This window comes from Thamnophis elegans, chromosome 4 (assembly GCF_009769535.1).
Source record: "Thamnophis elegans isolate rThaEle1 chromosome 4, rThaEle1.pri, whole genome shotgun sequence".
In the NCBI taxonomy this organism is placed as follows: domain Eukaryota; kingdom Metazoa; phylum Chordata; class Lepidosauria; order Squamata; family Colubridae; genus Thamnophis; species Thamnophis elegans.
Window position 1 is genome coordinate 40,923,235 of NC_045544.1, and position 17,382 is coordinate 40,940,616.

The 17,382-nt window shown below is 45.9% G+C and overlaps 1 protein-coding gene across 5 annotated transcripts in view; it reads right to left on the reverse strand.

The window, feature by feature from the left end:
- PTPRK (protein tyrosine phosphatase receptor type K) overlaps positions 1 to 17,382 on the reverse strand; it is a 434,312-nt gene that overhangs the window by 324,955 nt on the left and 91,975 nt on the right. For all 5 annotated transcript variants that reach the window (XM_032215027.1, XM_032215025.1, XM_032215026.1 and 2 more), the window contains exon 2: positions 16,615 to 16,737. In XM_032215027.1, coding sequence (XP_032070918.1) covers positions 16,615 to 16,737 — 123 coding nt within the window. The remainder of the gene's footprint in view (positions 1 to 16,614; positions 16,738 to 17,382) is intronic.

The following is a 17,382-nucleotide window of genomic DNA, read 5'->3' on the forward strand; positions in this document are numbered from 1 at the left end:
CTGCTCAATCTCCACACAGCTAGTTGCAGCCAGTGTGGTTCCGGGTGGATCAGCGTCTCTTGGTGCAGCTCTATTTCCCTCTCCGGTATCTGCCATGGAGGCTGGACTGATAGGATATTGAGGTCCATGAACCAGGGTCTCCTCGGCCAGTGAGGAGCCACCAGGATCAGCTCTGCCTGCTCCCTGACTAGCTTCTGAACTACCCCGGAAAGGAGAGGGTGGGGAGGAAAAGGGTACAGAAGTCCCCTTGGCCATTTGCGTGAAGGGCATCAACTCCTTCCATTCCCCGAGCTGGGAACAGAAAGAAGAACCGCGGAAGCTGGGTGTTGGCCGGAGTGGCAAAGAGGTCCACTACTGGCCATCTGAACCTCTGGCAGATGCTTTGGAACAGCTCCTGGGACAGGCTCCACTCTCCGTTGTCCACCGTCTCTCGACTGACCCAGTCGGCCTGATGGTTGTCGATCCCCGTGATGTGCTCCACCCAGATAGACCGCAGATGTCTCTCTGCCCAGCTGCCCAGCGACATCGCTTTGGTGTGCAGTGCCCTGGAATGTGTGCCGCCCTGCCGATTGATGTGGGCCTTGGCCGCCACATTGTCAGTGAGTACCAGGATGTGATGACCCTCGACAGCAGTCCGTAAATATCGAAGCACCAGATGGATCGCCTGGAGCTCCAGCCAGTTGATGTTGTGTCGGAGCTCCTGCCAGGACCACCAGCCGTGTGCCAACTGGGACCCCAGGATTGCCCCCAACTGAACACGCTGGCATCCGTGATGAGAACAAGGCGCTCCTGGTCCCTGAACTCGCATCCCTTGAGCAAGGCTGGGGACAGCCACCACTTGAGAGAAATCCGTACCTGAGGGGTGGCCTCAACCTTGGCCAGTGAGCTGCTAGTGTTGGCTCTCTGGAACGGTAGGAGTTGCCACTGCAGAGTCCTGGTGTGCAACCGTGCCCACAATACTACCTCAATGCAGGATATGAGTTTCCCCAACAAGCTGGATAGAAACGCTATGGGAACATAACAGTCCCTACGGACCTGCTTAATCATCTTAACCAAACTGGCCCTGCGGTCTGGGGAGAGAAAAACTTTTTCTGCATGGGAGCCTATGACCGCCCCTAAATGGAGAATTCTAGTTGACAGGGTGAGGGAACTCTTTTCGAAGTTGACAGAGAACCCCAGCCCCTGAATGGTGTCCATGACGTGCCAGAGGTCCGCCTGACTCAGGGATGCCCCCTGGACGAGGACATCATCCAGGTAGCAATGTAGCCTAATGGGAAAGCCCCTTAGGTAGACTGCCACCACTGGCAGTACCTCGGTGAATGACCTACGTGCAGAGGATAACCCAAAGGGAAGGGCCCTGTATTGGAAGTGGCGGCCCAGGTAGGAGAACCGTAGGTACTGCCTGTGGCGTGGGAGGATGGGAATATGGAGATAAGCCTCCGTGAGATCTATAGAAGCCATGTAATCCCCCTCCCGTATGCCTGCTAAATTGGATTTAAGTGAGGTCATCTTGAACCTGCAATACACAAGATGTTGGTTCAAGAGCTTCAAATTGAGAATAGCTCTCCAACCTCCCGAAGGTTTTGGCACAAGGAACAGATTTGAGTAGAACCCCCGACCCACCTGGTCTGAGGGGACCGGTTCTATCACGGCAATGTCAAGCAGATGCTTAATGGCCTGATGCATCCGCCTGCTTTTGTCTAGATTTTAAGCCGGGGAAAATGTGTGAAAGTGGTTGGGGGGGGATGGAGAGGAACTCTAGCTGAAACCCATGTGAGACAGTGCTGATTACCCAGGTGTCAGAGGAAATTCTTGCCCAGGCCTTGGGGAAGAGAGCCAGGCGACCACCAAAGGGTGGGGTCGGGTTCGACCTATTTGCCCCGGCGGTAGAGTGCCCATCTCCCCCTCGAAAGGGCTGCTTACTCTGAGGCTGGAAGCTGGATCTATCCCTACTGAAGTTGCTGTCAGATGTCTTCTCTGACCTGGAAAAAGAGTACCTGCTCTGCTGAGCCTCCTGTTCCGGGGGCCGGTATGAGAGCTTGCAGTAAAACGGGGTTGACCTTTGTTCCGCCTTCTTCACCAAGGTTGGTAAGACTTTTTTCTTGTTTTTATCCTACACGAGGAGCGGTTCCAGGGCTGCCCAGAAGAGGGAGCCCCCTGTGTAGTCGGCCGATGCCAGCTGCCATTTGGACTTGCTGTACGCCTGCCACCCCCTGAGCCAGAGAAGGCGACGGGAGATCACAGATGACACCATAGCCCTGGAAGCAAACTTCATCACGTTTAGTGTGGCATCAGCCGAAAACTGCACACTGCCACTAACTTGTTCAAATCCTGATGCAGTCGCACATCCTCCAGAGGAATGCGTTCCTGGATCTTCTCCATCCACAGGATCGCCGTGCAATTGAAGAATGAAGCCGATGCTGCTGCCTTAATGGCCCAGGCCACTGACTGGAATGTTTTCTTCAGGGTCATCTCTACCTTCCTGTCATCTGCCTTAAGGTTGTCTGCGACATCCTTGGCCACCAGGGATGCAGGTGATGCCACAGCCACCACAGGTGGGTCCACGGCTGGTAACTGTAATGCTTGGGAAAAATCTGGCTCAATGTTATAAAAACATCTGTCGTTACTGCCAGCAGAGAGCTAGCTATGGTGGCTGCAGAGGCAAGGAGGTTCTAGTAGAGATAGAAATCGCAGAAGAAGTTAAAAATATGTCTCGTCTTTAGCCGGACTGAGATGAAGTGGGGAAGGAAGGGTGGAGCACAGAGGTGTGTCTTCAGCTTTATCACAGTCTCATAGCCAAATGGGCATGTCAATACCGTCCACTGGAGACTCCTGTCACTCACTCCGGAAAATAAAGTTAATCCTCCATTGCCTTTTCTGAGCATAGCAAAATAAGCACCTACCAATTCTCTCCCTCTCCCTCTGTCTGTGTGTGTGTGTGTGTGTGTGTGTGTGTGTGTGTGTGTGTGTGGAGAGAGAGAGAGAGAGAGAGAGAGAGAGAGAGAGAGAGAGAGAGAGAATTGGGGGAGGGGGTACAAGTAACAGTTTGGTGTAGTGTTTAAGGTACCAAGATAAAAAACGGGGGACAGTGAGTTCTAGTCTCACCTTAGGCACAAAGCCAGCTGATGACCTCAGGCTGGTAACTCTCTCTAAGTCCTAGTAAGAAGGGAAAATTATTTCTAAAATCTTCCCAAACAGCAGAAAACACAGTGATCGGAATAAAGGAATGGCAATTGCAAATTTCAGCCATTTAGCAAGATTTTTGAGGTCAGGAGAGATATGGTTAAATGAGCAAGGTGGTGATAATTGGTAATTCTTCCACTTGTTCCATTGTTGATGAGATATTTAATATTTAACGGTCTTCATTATGCCACATTTAATAGCTACACTGCCCTAATACCTTTCTAGTCAGATATTAAAAAAAATAGCAAGATTATGAAATCTTTATTTTGTAAGCAGAAAACAAGGATAAAGCTATCAGCATTTTAATGTTTCATTACATTAATGTATTTACTGCCTCTGATGGGTGGGAAAGGTGACTTAGCAGCTGATTATATAATCAAATCTATCTAAAGAGAGAAAGAAACCTGCTTGATTACAGGGGGTCATGACTTATTTCTTCGATCTCCGTTGCATTTTCCACCAGAAGGTGTTCAAAGAGCAACATGCCTTGATTAAAAGCAGAGCCTCTAACTTCTGAAAGCTTGGCTGTCTTTAGGGGCTGAATTTAAATGTACAGTTGCTACCTGTGTGAAACACAAAGGTCAGAATTTTCCAATACTGAAATATAAACCAGAGCTTTAAAGCTTCTATTATGTACACTTTCAATCAGTCATGTTCAGACAGAACACCAAACTGAAGAGATAAGGCAGCACTGAGTACAAAAGGAACAGAACTACCACTGTAGGACAGGACAAAGATACCCTCCAGCAACTTAAAGTGTTTTGCAAAGGACAAGAAGATAGAAAAATTTGATTGTTGCACCATCATTCTCAACCTTATCTTACAAACCCGGGAGCAAGAATTCCATCTCCTTTCTTCTAAGCAAGATGGCCATTGGAAAGACAAAATGAAGAAACAGAGCCAGGAAATTCAAGAGGACTTGAAACCTAGTAAGCATAACAGTGGGGTTTATTTTAAGAATCTTATATAAATAAGCATTAACTTAAAACTAAGAGAAAAAATCTGAAACTAATAATGTTCTGGAGGTGATAAAATTTCATCCATTAAGTTGACAACCCATGCCCTATCGGGTCATCCTTTCAGAGGTACTTGCTTATCTAAACAGAGAAACAGAATGACCATGGGTGGATTGCTATTGAGTAACTCAGCTTTTCACCTTCAAACCTAGCCGCATGTCACCCACATATTGCGGAGTAAACATCTTCTTCTTAGAAGTTATTATTCTCATTCAATAGGTACAGTAGCACATTACTATTAGTTTCTTGTTCATCATTTGTAGTTGGTCCATCATCTCCAAGAGGAAGATTCAAAGGTGCCATAGGAACGAAGGGAACTGAAATTATTTGCAAACCAACTCATCGTTCTTCTAACATAAAGTGTGATGTGGGTTCAGTTTCATTGTTGTTTGGTATAATGTTGGTGATTTTGTTGGAAATTAAATATTCATCCATTTTTCAAATGCTGGTCAGTTGGGACCAATGATAATGGAAGCTTCTGGCATGTCTCAAAATTGTTCTTATGCAAAATGAAGGGAGGCAATGAATGCATTTTGTCATCATAGTAGCTTATCCAATAATTCAATAATCTCATGTTGAATCATGATGGAGTGTACCCATTCTCAATTCTATGCTGTGTGGATCGGCCATGAAGAAAACTTGAATAAATTTGGCTTGCCAGTTGAGGACTATTATTAAATATCTAATGAATGATGGAGTTAGCTCTTCAATAATCATTGAAGGATTCCATCCATTCCTTGTTGAAAGGACTTATTTGGCAGCAAAGGATGTCATTTGGAAGAGGCAGTCTGCTGTTCTTCCTGAACTCATTTGCAAAAGTTTATCATTGCTACATAAACTGAGAAGCTCATCAGGAGAAATATTATTGTGCAAATTGTGCATTTTGCCTCATTCTTTCTCTGTCTTGTTCAACATGGGTATTGTCGTGTTAAGGAACTTATGAAATATTTGCCCTAGAACCTAGAAAATGTTAAGTCTATAAATAAAAAATATGTTCATTTTTAGATATGAAGCGAGGAGGCGAGGCGTGAGGTAACTAACAAACGTTTTATTCAACAGGCTTCAACAGACAAGGGTTCAGAACTCGTGCGCCGGGACAGCGCCGCCTGACAGCTATTCATACGGATAGCTGTCAGGTGGCCAGCAAATGGGAGAGGCGCAATTCTCCCGCCGGCAGCCAACCGCGCTTGGACCAATCAGGTTGTGGTGGGGCGGGGCTTGACTGCTGGCTGCGTCAGGAGGACGCAACACCCCTTCCCCCCGGATGGCGCATGCGTAGTTGTCCAAGTATCCTGGTCTACTGCGCAAGCGCTGGGACCGCCTCTGTTTGGGTGTGGTCGCTGAGGAAGACAGTAGTGGAGGAGGAGCTCTGTCTGGGAGGAGGAGCGGAGACCGAGGCCTAGCCCCTAGCCTTGCACTGAAACTGGTAGGCAAGGCAGTGGTTGCGACGGGTGGAGGTGGGTGGTCGTCTGGAGGTGCACGCCGAGGTCCTTGCGGTTGCGGTTGGAGGCTAGGGTCAGGTGCAGGAGTCAGAGCGGTGCGGGCCTGCTGTCTGGGAGGTGGGACCAATGCGCGGCGGCACAATTGGTCTACATGGTGCCGCCAAATTCTTCCGTCACCAAGTTGGACCCTGTAGGAACCGGGTCCTGTTAGTTCCTGAACCACGGCCGGAACCCACTTTGGCTCACCCGAATAATTTTGGGCGTAGACCTCCTCCCCCACACGGAAAGCCCTAGGGGTGGAAGTCAGGGAAGCTGAGAGAGATAAGTGGGGGTGCAGCCAGTCCAGGGTGGTCCGGAGGCAGCGGCCCATGAGAACCTTGGCCGGCGATTTTCCAGTGGCAGCGCAGGGGGTGGAGTGCTGGGCCCGGAGGTAGGTGGTCAGGCGGGTTGTCCATGGCTGGTGGCTCAAGCGCGCCAGGCCCTCCTTGGCAGAGTGAACCACGCGCTCCACCATGCCATTGCTGGTGGGGTGGTATGGAGCCACTGGGGCATGGCAGATTTCTAAGCTGGCGAGGTAGAGGCAGAATTCAGCTGATGTGAATTGGGGATCGTTGTCAGTCACCAATGTGTCAGGGAGGCCGTGGGTGGCGAACAGGCACTCCATGGCATGGATAGTTGCGGCAGAGGTGAGGGAGCGGAGGTGGACAACTTCCACCCATTTGGAAAGGGCATCGACAACCAACAGGAAGGAGCGGCCATCAATGGGGCTGAAGAAATCGGCGTGGAGGCGACTCCAGGGAGAGGAGAGGGTGTCCCATTCCTGGGGCGGGGCGGAGGGCAGGGCGGGGCGTACATCCTGGCAGGGAGGGCACTGCTGCACCCAGCCAGTGATGTCGGCGTCCATAGAGGGCCACCAGACATAGCCGCGGCCGAGGGCCTTCATGCGGACTATGCCTGGGTGACCCTCGTGGAGCTGGCGGAGCACCAGCTGGCAGAGGGCAGGCGGTACGACTACCCGAGATCCCCAGAGGAGGCATCCCTGGAGGACGGAAAGTTCGGTGCGGCGGCGGAGGAACGGCTGGAATTCTGAAGTCTGAGAGTCCGCCGTCCAGCCCCGGCGAACGGCGTCTAACACGCGGGAGAGGAGGGGGTCGGTGGCAGTGGAGGTGGCGATGTCCGAGGCGGAGAGTGGCAGCTACAGGTCGTCTTTGAGGAAGACCCCGTAGGCCACAGAGGGGGCTGGGTTGGAGAGTGGGAGGGGCAACGGGCACTGGCTGAGGGCATCTGCGTGGTCAATGTATTTGCCAGGCTAGTAGTGCAGCCGGTAAGCATAAGCCGAAAGGAACTTGGACCAGCACGGGGAGAGGATGGGGGTGTGGCACGGTCCCCTGCTAGGATGCCCAGGAGGGGCTTGTGATCAGTAAGGAGTGTGAAGGGGCGGCCATAAAGGTAATGGTGGAATCTTTTGCCTCCAGCTACGGCCACCAGCTACGTTCAGCCCTGGACAAGGTGCGCGAGTAAAAGGCGATGGCTGCCTCCGAGCCGTCTGGAAAGGAGTGGCTCAAAACAGCACCCACGCCATAGGGGGATGCATCGCAGGTGAGGAGGAGGGGCAAACGCTCATCGTACTGGGCTAGTACGGGAGCAGCTGTCAGTAGTTGTTTGACAGCCATGAGCGCATGCGCCTCGCGACTAGTCCAGGTCCAGGGGGCGGAGGAATCTAGGAGGCGGTGCAGGGGCTCCGCCACAGAAGCCTTATGGGGGATCGCCGGGACAGCGCCGCCTGACAGCTATTTATACGGATAGCTGTCAGGCAGCCAACCAATGGGAGAAGCGCAATTCTCCCGCCGGCAGCCAACCGCGGCTGGACCAATCAGGTTGCAGCGTGGCATGGCTTGACTGCCGGCTGCGTCAGGAGGATGAAGAGTAAAAACTGTATTTGCTAATGGATTTAATCTCATTATCTTGTTTCCCAATCATTTCCACATTCACTATTTACAATCTAAAAAGGTAAGAGAAGGCTCCCTGAATTAAGTCAAAAACCTAATCCATTTCATTCAATCTTCTATATTGAGCAATCAACAAAAGATGCTAGAGAAAGTCTCCAACCAGGATAAAAGTAGTATATTGCTTCCAACAACTCATATTTTTTTACAATGGTTTTATAACCATTGCAGCATTCCATGGCCACAAAATTCTAATGCTTGGCAACTGGTTCATATTTATGATGGTTGTCTAAGGTTCATGTGATCACCTTTCATGACCTTCTGACTAGTAAAGTCAATAGGGAAGCCGGATTTACTTCACAACCATGTTACTATGTTAGTGTGTGCACAGTGTGCCTACTATTTTGAGATAACTCAGAAGCAAAATAAAGTACAGAGAGGTTTTGGCTTTCAAATAGTGGTTATCTACAAGGCATGCATATATATAACTATTACACGGAACCTCCATCACAGGCCTCTCTTATATAGACAGCCTCTTAAAGTGATAACCCTGCTGACTCATTCTCATTGCATCATCTCGGTTTACAGCCTTACAGCAGCTAGTCAGCTATTAAATCATCATTACCTTAACATACTAACTTAAGAACAGCAATGAATCACTTAACAAATATGGCAAGAAAGGTGGTAAAATTGGGCAAAACTCACTTACCAACTGTCTCATTTAGCAAAAGAAATTTTGGTCTCAATTGTGCTTTTACAAGTCAAGAACTACCTATATTCCAAAGGCTAGTGAAGATCTTACTAAATATTTCCTAAGTCCTTTAGAAATTGATTATGCATATATAGCCAGTGGCATTAGAATATCTGGTTTCATTGTTCATTTTATTGTACTATGTTATTACAATTATTATTTTTTAGCTTACAGATCTAAGGAATAAAGCTCTTAACAAATATTTTACCTAAAGAAAACAAATATGAAATTAGGATTTTAGAGGGAAAGGACTCATCATTTTATATCTGCTTAAGCTGAACCACTTTTCAAACAAATATGAAACAAATTGTCCCAATATTGAGAAAGTCTTTAATGGTTTTAACATTTTAGGCATATGTTGCGTCTTTACAGATATAGAACAAATTTTAAGCACTTGATACAGATTCCTTGGCTCCCAAATCTCCACAGCAAGAAATGACCTTTTATCTCTCCCCTTCAGCTTTGTTTAGCCAGTAACTAAATTACACAAGGATCTCTGCTCTCCTGCTATGACAACTATGTTTGCACTACAGGCAGCTGTGAAGAGTAGGAAATGTGAAAGGAAAGTCACACAGAATTGTTTGGAAAGTGCAAATGTTTCCTTCGGAAATAGGTTCAGAGAGAAGTATAGTTGTAATCAGAATTCATATTTTTCTCCCTGCCACATGCTCAGAAGAGAAACCAAAACTTCTAGTTTAAAAAATGAGTTCACAACTGGTTTAGTTTTTGACTGAGAAACAGAATTCAGAGAGAGGGTAGGCCACATTGTGGCTGGTGATGTATTAGTGTGCAGGTAGTACTCAATTTACAGCAATAGCAATAGCATTTAGACTTATATACTGCTTCACAGTGCTTTTACAGCTCTCTCTAAGTGGTTTACAGAGTCAGCATATTGCCCCCAACAATCTGGGTCCTCATTTTACCGACCCTGGAAGGATAGAAGGCTGAGTCAACCTTGAGCTGGTGAGCTTTGAACTGCCGAACTGCAGCTAGCAGTCAGCTGAAATAGCCTGCAGTATTGCACTCTAATCACTGCACCTCCTAGACTCTAATGCCATCCTAACTTTGAATGGCTGATAAATGTATGGTTGTAAGTTAAGGATACATCTGTATCTGAACCTAGAGCATATCAGTTATCTAAAGAAAAAGAATGTCCACATCTATCTGTGGAAATAATTAATTTGAACACCCTGGAGGCAGGGGTGGGATCCTACCGGTTTAATGACTGGTTGACTGACCATGCGCTTCACATCATAAATATGAAAAATGGCCATAAGTCACTTCTTTCAATGCCATTGTAACTTTGATTGGTCCCTAAACAAACTGTTGTAAGTCATGGACTACCTGTTTTCTTGGGAGTAAGGCACAACTACAAGAGATGATTTTGTTTACAATTATAGGGAATATTATATTTTCAAATAGTAATATTTTACATTGCAATATATTACTGTAAGCATAAATGATCACATCTTTTCATTATGATTTAAACTGCATAGCCCAGATCTATAAGAGGTAATGGTTCCAGATCGATTTCAAATGTGGAACTATTTTTTTATTGCATTTGCAATCTCCTTGAAATTGTGAGGGGGAAATAATACATGTCAACAATTCTGCAACTGGATTCTTTATTCAGCAGCTGGCTTTTTGGTTGAATTTCTTAACAGTGTCTGGAACAAAGGGCAAGGAGATAATTTCCAGCCAATGCCTAGAGGTATGGCCACTTTCAAGAAAGCAAGCCAAAACTCTGTATCAACATGATAGAGGAACGGGAGAGGGAAATGGCTAGCTTGAGACATTGAATCAGAGGTAAGGTGAGGAAATAACAACAATAATGTGTTTATTATGCACCATCACCTAGGCACGGTACATCATAAAACAAAACAAAGCTCCAACAGCAGATCACAAATCAATCCAATAATATTGGCACAGAAGCCAGGAAACAAATACTGGCAACCCAAACTGACAAAACAATAATTAATTTAACAACATCTGACAGAATGGATAACAAAATCTGGCATCAGTGTGCCCGTAAACATGACATGAAGCTAATGTTCCTGAGAATACTGGATTCACCAATAGTTCCCTCCTTCTTTTCCCTTCCCACTTTCCTTTACAGTGAAGCACTACTACTTCTACAAGGATGGCTTCTCCCCACGGAGGATCAAAATTTTAAAGCAGGAAAACAGAAGAAAAAAGGAGACAGAAGAAAGAGAAATTGTGGTGTTTGGTATGCATGACTGCCTATGACTGTCAAGACTCTGGACCTGCCATTGATGGTTGAGATAGGAACCGCCTGCCCATCAAGCAGAATATTTAAAAGTGGCATGAGAAATGTGCTCATATATCATTATTTATCATTTCTCTCCTTACTGCTGGTGAAATGATAACATGATTTTTTTTTATTATTTACCCTTGTGTTTGTGTATGATTTCAGCAACATGGAATCAATTGTCTTTAAGAAAAAGAAAAGGAGAGGTGGAACACTGACCAGTTAAAAGGGACAAATATGCAATTGTGGAAACATTCCAAAAAATAACATCTACCCAGGGGATTTGAACAGGAACAGACTACCACTATGGATCCAACTTGATATTTCCAATAACTTGACAGTGATTCACTAGCCCAGAGGAAGCTGATTCAGCATAAACACTTACTTCCACCTCACATTCTGGAACAACACTGGGCATCATGCAATCACCCAGGAGACAAGGATTGGTTTAAATACATCCCTACTACGTTGTCGAACTTAATGAGGAAGATGCAGTGTAGCATTCAACCATTTATCAATTGGAACCACATAAAAGTGAAAGCCTAATTGCTAGTTATAAAAGTGAAAGGGTGCTTGCTTTTAAGTATAATTAATTAGAGAACTGTAGACAAGAAAATGGATGGCAGTGTTGCAAGCAGGTAGGATTAATTTTATAGTGCAAAGGTCCCTTATTCCACCCTTACACAGCTGCAAGTTGTTTGAAGGAATAAATAAAATAGTCCTGACCTTTATTTCCTCCTTTTGCATGATTAATTATTTAATATCCCATTAATTGAAAAATGAACTTGAATTTCAGAAGCATTCATTTTGTTCAGCATAACAGTCTATCGAGAAAGCACCAATTGTGCTGTTTATCAAAGGTGAACAGACAAGGTCATCTAGGCTGCACCTTTCCAGTTATTCATTATCTTGTCCACAGTAGTAATTAACAATGAAAACATTTCCATAAATCAAAATCCTAGTAGAATTCACAAACTAAAGAACAATCAGAAGGTCCATCTTTTTTTTTCTTACCCTTCTCCACTGCCTTAGAAATAAAAACATTTTTGAAGTCACATATATTGTATATGTACGATAATCCAAATATATGGCTGTTTATTTCTTTATTTTCATTGTTATATCAATAAACTTTGTGGGAATATTCCCTACTATGCTAGCGTAATACTTTGAAGGTAGCTATTAAAGTACTATAATGGCATTGTAAAATCTCAACCGAAAGATAAACAGAAGATTTGGACTAGGATGCCTATGCATACATATACAGTAACATCTGTCTGCAACTGCCAAATTAAGCATGCCCTTTCCTAGGAGATTGCTGTATCTATCCAGGTATATCAATATATCAATTTAGGAAGGGACCTCCCAACAATGGGTTATGGACCAGTACACCCTATTAGAAACCTGTTGCACAAGCGGCAGATAAGCGAGCAAAGCTTCATTTGTGCATGAGTGGGACCTAGGCTAGGTTGTGCACAAAACCATCCCCACTGCCTGGTCCGTGGAAGACAATTTTTCTTCTGAAATCAGTCCCTGGTGCAAGAAAGGTTGGGGGTGGCTGTCCTTAGGAATCAATGGGAACACAACTTTGCTTTCACTCTTTGAAAAAGTCTGTTTCAAATCTGTTATCAGGAAGCATAGATACAAGCTTTCCAATTTATGCAAACTCTCTGAATTGCTCAGGCAAAAGATTAGAAAACAAAGAGAGCACCTAATCTCTTTAAAACTCTCTTTCAATTAGCTCATATTCCCTATAAGGTTATCTTAACGTTCTGCATTACATTTTTTTTAAAATTCCTTGCTGATTTAGTATTTTATTTTTAGTATTTATTAATATTTATAGGCCGCCCTTTTCCCCGCGGGGACTCAGGGCGGCTTACATAAAATAGGGAGGGGGGTATAAACAATAAACATAAAACAATACATAAGAGTTAAAATAGTACTCAACATTCATTCTTCATTCGGGTGGGGACAGATTGTGATCTTATCCCCAGGCCTGACGGGATAGCCAGGTCTTGAGGGCTGTGCGGAAGGTCTGGACGGTGGTGAGGGTACGAATCTCCACGGGGAGATCGTTCCAGAGGGTCGGAGCTGCTATTGAAAAGGCCCTCCTCCGTGTAGTTGCCAGTCGGCACTGACTGGCGGATGGTATTCGGAGGAGGCCCAATCTATGTGATCTTATAGGTCGCAGGGAGGTAATTGGCAGGAGGCGGTCTCTCAAGTACGCAGATCCACTACCATGGAGGGCTTTAAAGGTGGTGAGTAGCACCTTGAAGTGCACCCGGAGATCAACAGGTAGCCAGCGCAGCTCGCGGAGGATAGGTGTTATGTGGGCGAACCGAGGTGCGCCCACAATCACTCGTGCGGCCGCGTTCTGGACTAGCTGAAGTCGCCGGATGCTCTTCAAGGGCAGCACCATGTAGAGCACATTGCAGTATTCCAGCCTAGAGGTCACAAGGGCCCGAGTGACTGTTGTGAGAGCCTCCCGGTTCAGGTACGGTCGCAACTGGCGTACCAGGCGAACCTGGGCAAATGCCCCCCTGGTCACAGCCGTCAGATGGTGGTCGAAAGTCAGCTGTGGATCCAGGAGGACTCCCAAGTTGCGAACCCTCTCTGAGGGGTATAAAATTTGACCCCCCAGCCTGAGCGATGGAACACTGGTCGAATCTTTGGGAGGGAAACACAACAGCCACTCGGTCTTCTCCGGGTTGAGTACAAGCTTGTTAGCCCTCATCCAGTCCCTAACGGCTTCAAGACCCCGGTTCACCACGTCCACCGCTTCATTGAGTTGGCACGGGGCGGACAGATACAACTGAGTATCGTCCGCGTATTGGTGGTATCTTAACCCATGCCTCCGAATGATCTCGCCCAGCGGTTTCATGTAGATGTTAAATAGTAGGGGGGATAAGACCGAACCCTGCGGCACCCCGTATGTTAGGGGCCTAGGGGTCGATCTCTGCCCCCCAACTAACACCGACTGCGACCTGTACGAGAGGTAGGAGGAGAACCACTGCAAAACAGTGCCTCCCACCCCCACCTCTCGCAGTCGTCGCAGAAGGATACCATGGTCGATGGTATTGAAAGCCGCCGAGAGGTCAAGGAGAACCAGGATGGAGGCATGGCCTCCATCTCTGGTTCTCCAGAGATCATCGGTCAATGCGACCAAAGCGGTTTCTGTGCTGTAACCAGGTCTGAAGCCCGACTGGAAGGGGTCAAGATAACTGGCTTCCTCCAAGGACCGTTGAAGCTGGAAGGCCACCACCTTCTCGACAACCTTCCCCACAAAGGGGAGGTTGGAGACTGGATGATAGTTGTTGAGAACAGCTGGATCCAAAGATGGCTTCTTCAGGAGGGGTCTCACCACCGCCGCTTTAAGTGCGGCGGGGAAGTGCCCCTCCCGAAGAGAGGCGGTAACAACCGCCTGGATCCAGCCTCGTGTCACCTCACTGCTGTTGGCAACCAGCCAGGAGGGACACGGGTCCAGTACACAGGTGGAGGCACTCACAGCCCTCATGGCCTTGTCCACATCCCCAGGGGCAACATCCTGAAACTCAACCCAGGGGTGATTCCCTCCCCCCCCCGGATGTGCCACACCATTTAGCAAGATCAGGATGTTTTGGGTGCTTGGCAGCCTATATGCCGAACGCAAGTCAGGAAAAGTGACAGGATTTGTTCTTTGTAGTTACCCTTTATGGAGCAACAAGCTATTATTCTTAAATGCAAGTGAATGTAGTACATTTGAACCAGACTGAATGACACATTCAGAATGTAGACATATGCCAAGGTTTGGCAGTGCTGCCCCAATTCACAGAATCTTCACACTGAAGCTCAGCCCCCAACGGGACACAAAAGCAAGCAAACAGTGCAGAAACCTCACAAATTTAGGAAATCAACCAAATCAACATTGTACTTGGTACTTCTAAAATACAACAGCTGAGCAAGAAGTACAATCATGCATGCAGAACTTCATATTAGCTCTGCCTGTAAAATAAAGCCTAGCAAAACAGAGATACAGCTCATCCATCCATTTGTATGAAGTTGAGCACTTTAAAAGAGAGAGAGAAAGAAATTCCCAGGCAAGCTGCCAAGCATATAGATAACTGCTTCTTTCCTCCAACACTCCGCTCCTATATTCCCCATCCAACTCAAAATCAACTGCAACAGGACTAGATTTGGCTGGAAAATATTTGAAAAATAATAATACATACAGCAGTCCAATCAGTGCCCTGAGCGGTTAAAACTTAGAACAATCCAGAGAATGCCGTTTGAAACAACTAAGCTTTGTTTCATGCTTGGGGAAAAAAGCTGTGTTTTGTTTCAATTTCAAAACCAAACTGTCAAAACAATTTTTGTTTCACAAATACAATACTTAAAATAGCTGTTTTGCAGCAGAAATCTTTTGCACATCCCTAGTTTAGGAGGAATTGCAGTTAATCGATCTCTCAGATATAAGCATTCATATTCTTTCATTGTTGTGGAGTTTGTGCAGTATAAATCACAGTCACATTTTTTGTTGTTAGCTTCAAAGTGCAACAGCTTTAATTATTTCATTTTTAACTGCTTTGAAGGTGAACAGCTAATTTTTACTGTATTCTATTTCAAAATTCAAATGTGAATGAATTAAGTCAATTGTCTACCAAGCATTTTGTTTGATTTCTATGTTAATTTTCTTTCAGAAACTAAAGGAAAAAATATATAGTATTTTTTTCCCCAAAACTCTATGATAGCAATAGCAATAGCAATAGCAGTAGACTTATATACCGCTTCATAGGCCTTTCAGGCCTCTCTAAGCGGTTTACAGAGAGTCAGCATATTGCCCCCAACAATCTGGGTCCTCATTTTACCCACCTCGGAAGGATGGAAGGCTGAGTCAACCCTGAGCCGGTGAGATTTGAACCGCTGACCTGCTGATCTAGCAGTAGCCTGCAGTGCTGCATTTAACCACTGCGCCACCTTGGTGATGTAGGTGAGCTTGAGAGACAGGGCCTATCATGTCTCCAAGCAAATTTCTATGGCAGAGGGTGAATCTTTTTGGTCCTCATTTCTATGATTGAGCCATTTTGGTCTCGATCCACCATGCTGGCTCTCTAGTGCTATCTGGAAATTTCTGGGTTATAGAGTACTTCACTGGACACCCAATACTCCTTTTCCCCTTTTCCCATCCATATCTGGGTCTTGCTCATTAGTAGTGCCCATTTTGGTTATGTAAGCAATGACCTCAGTATAAATCTTAGAAACTAAGGAAATTAGTGCAAAAGTAGAATCCTGATGCTGCCGAGTATGGCTGTGACTTTTATAAGATAAAGAACAAATCTGAACTCAACTTGCAGTGTAATTGTTTTAGTCAGTGTGCTGCTAGGTCAAAAGGTCTGGGCTGGTGTATAAAGATCTAGGATTTTTTTTCACTGTAATTCTGTTAAACAGGAGTACAATAAGCATATATTTATAGTAAAGCTATAAATAGTAAAGGGGACATGGTAGCTCAGTCGCTAAGACACTGAGATTGTCGATCAGAAGGTTAGCGCTTCAGCAGTTTGAATCCCTAGTGCCACATAACGGAGTGTCCCAGCTTCTGCCAACCTAGCAGTTTGGAAGCGCATAAAAAAATTCAAGTAGAAAAATAGGAACCACCTTTGGTGGCAAGGTAACAGCGTTCCACGGGCCTTCGGCATTTAGTCATGCCAGCTACATGACCACAGAGATGTCTTCGGACAGCGCTGACTCTTCATCTTTGAAATGGAGATGAGCACTGCCCCCTAGAATCAGGAATGACTAGCACATGTGCTAGGGAAGCGTTTACCTTTACCTATAATAAAGCTAGATCTAGAAACCTATCCAGTTAAATACGTTATTCCTTCTTTCATTTGAGAATGCAGGTAATTCTTAACCCCACCTCACTCGTTCTATTATATTGTTCCCTGGGGAACAGTTTTCAAATTTGTGGGCACAAATCATGCATCCAGTCACATCTCACAAAATATTTGTTTTTACCAACACTCTGGACACTTACCAAGAGGCATCTCAGGGGGTAGATAATGAGGCTCTTGAGCACTAACATGTACCCAGTCAAAATCATCATAGGGGTCCTGATGATAATCACAGGGTCCCGGGCCATCTTCAAAGGTGCAACCTCCTGAAAGAAAGAATTGAAATCAATGCATAAGAAAAAGCAAATTATATAATTTGATGTACATATTTTTTTTAAACACAGCTTTTTGGTCAAACTATAGTTTCCTTCAGTGAGCCTCTGAAACAAAAATCATTATTCGTCACTTCTTGTCAGCAAACTGGGGCAGTCAGCATCTTTTGATGCGGCTTCTCTCTCATTCACAAATTGTCTCTTCCAGCCAGGGGTGGGCTTCAAAAATTTCATCAATGAGTTCTTTGCCCGGTTGCTAGATGGGCGTGACCATGGTGGGTGAGGCCTAGTTGGCCTCCTGCACTATGGTGGGGGAGCATTTTTGTCTTCCCCAGGCCCCGGAAGCTTTCCTGGGAGGGCAAAAACTGCCTCCATCTGGAAGCCAGAAACGGGCCCATTTCTGGCCTTCTGGAACTTCCAGGAGGCCTGTTTTCCCCCCTCCCCGAGCCTCAGAACGGGCCCTGCGCTTACCTCACATCCAAAATGGGCTGTGTAGAGACTCCTGGGAGGGGTGGGGTGGGATTTGGAAGCTTTCCAAACCAGCTACAGGTTCTCCCGAACACGGGCAAACCTGTAGCAGCCCACCCCTGCTTAAAGCTCTAGTAAGTGGCTACTATTATTCAGAAAAGCTGTATGAAG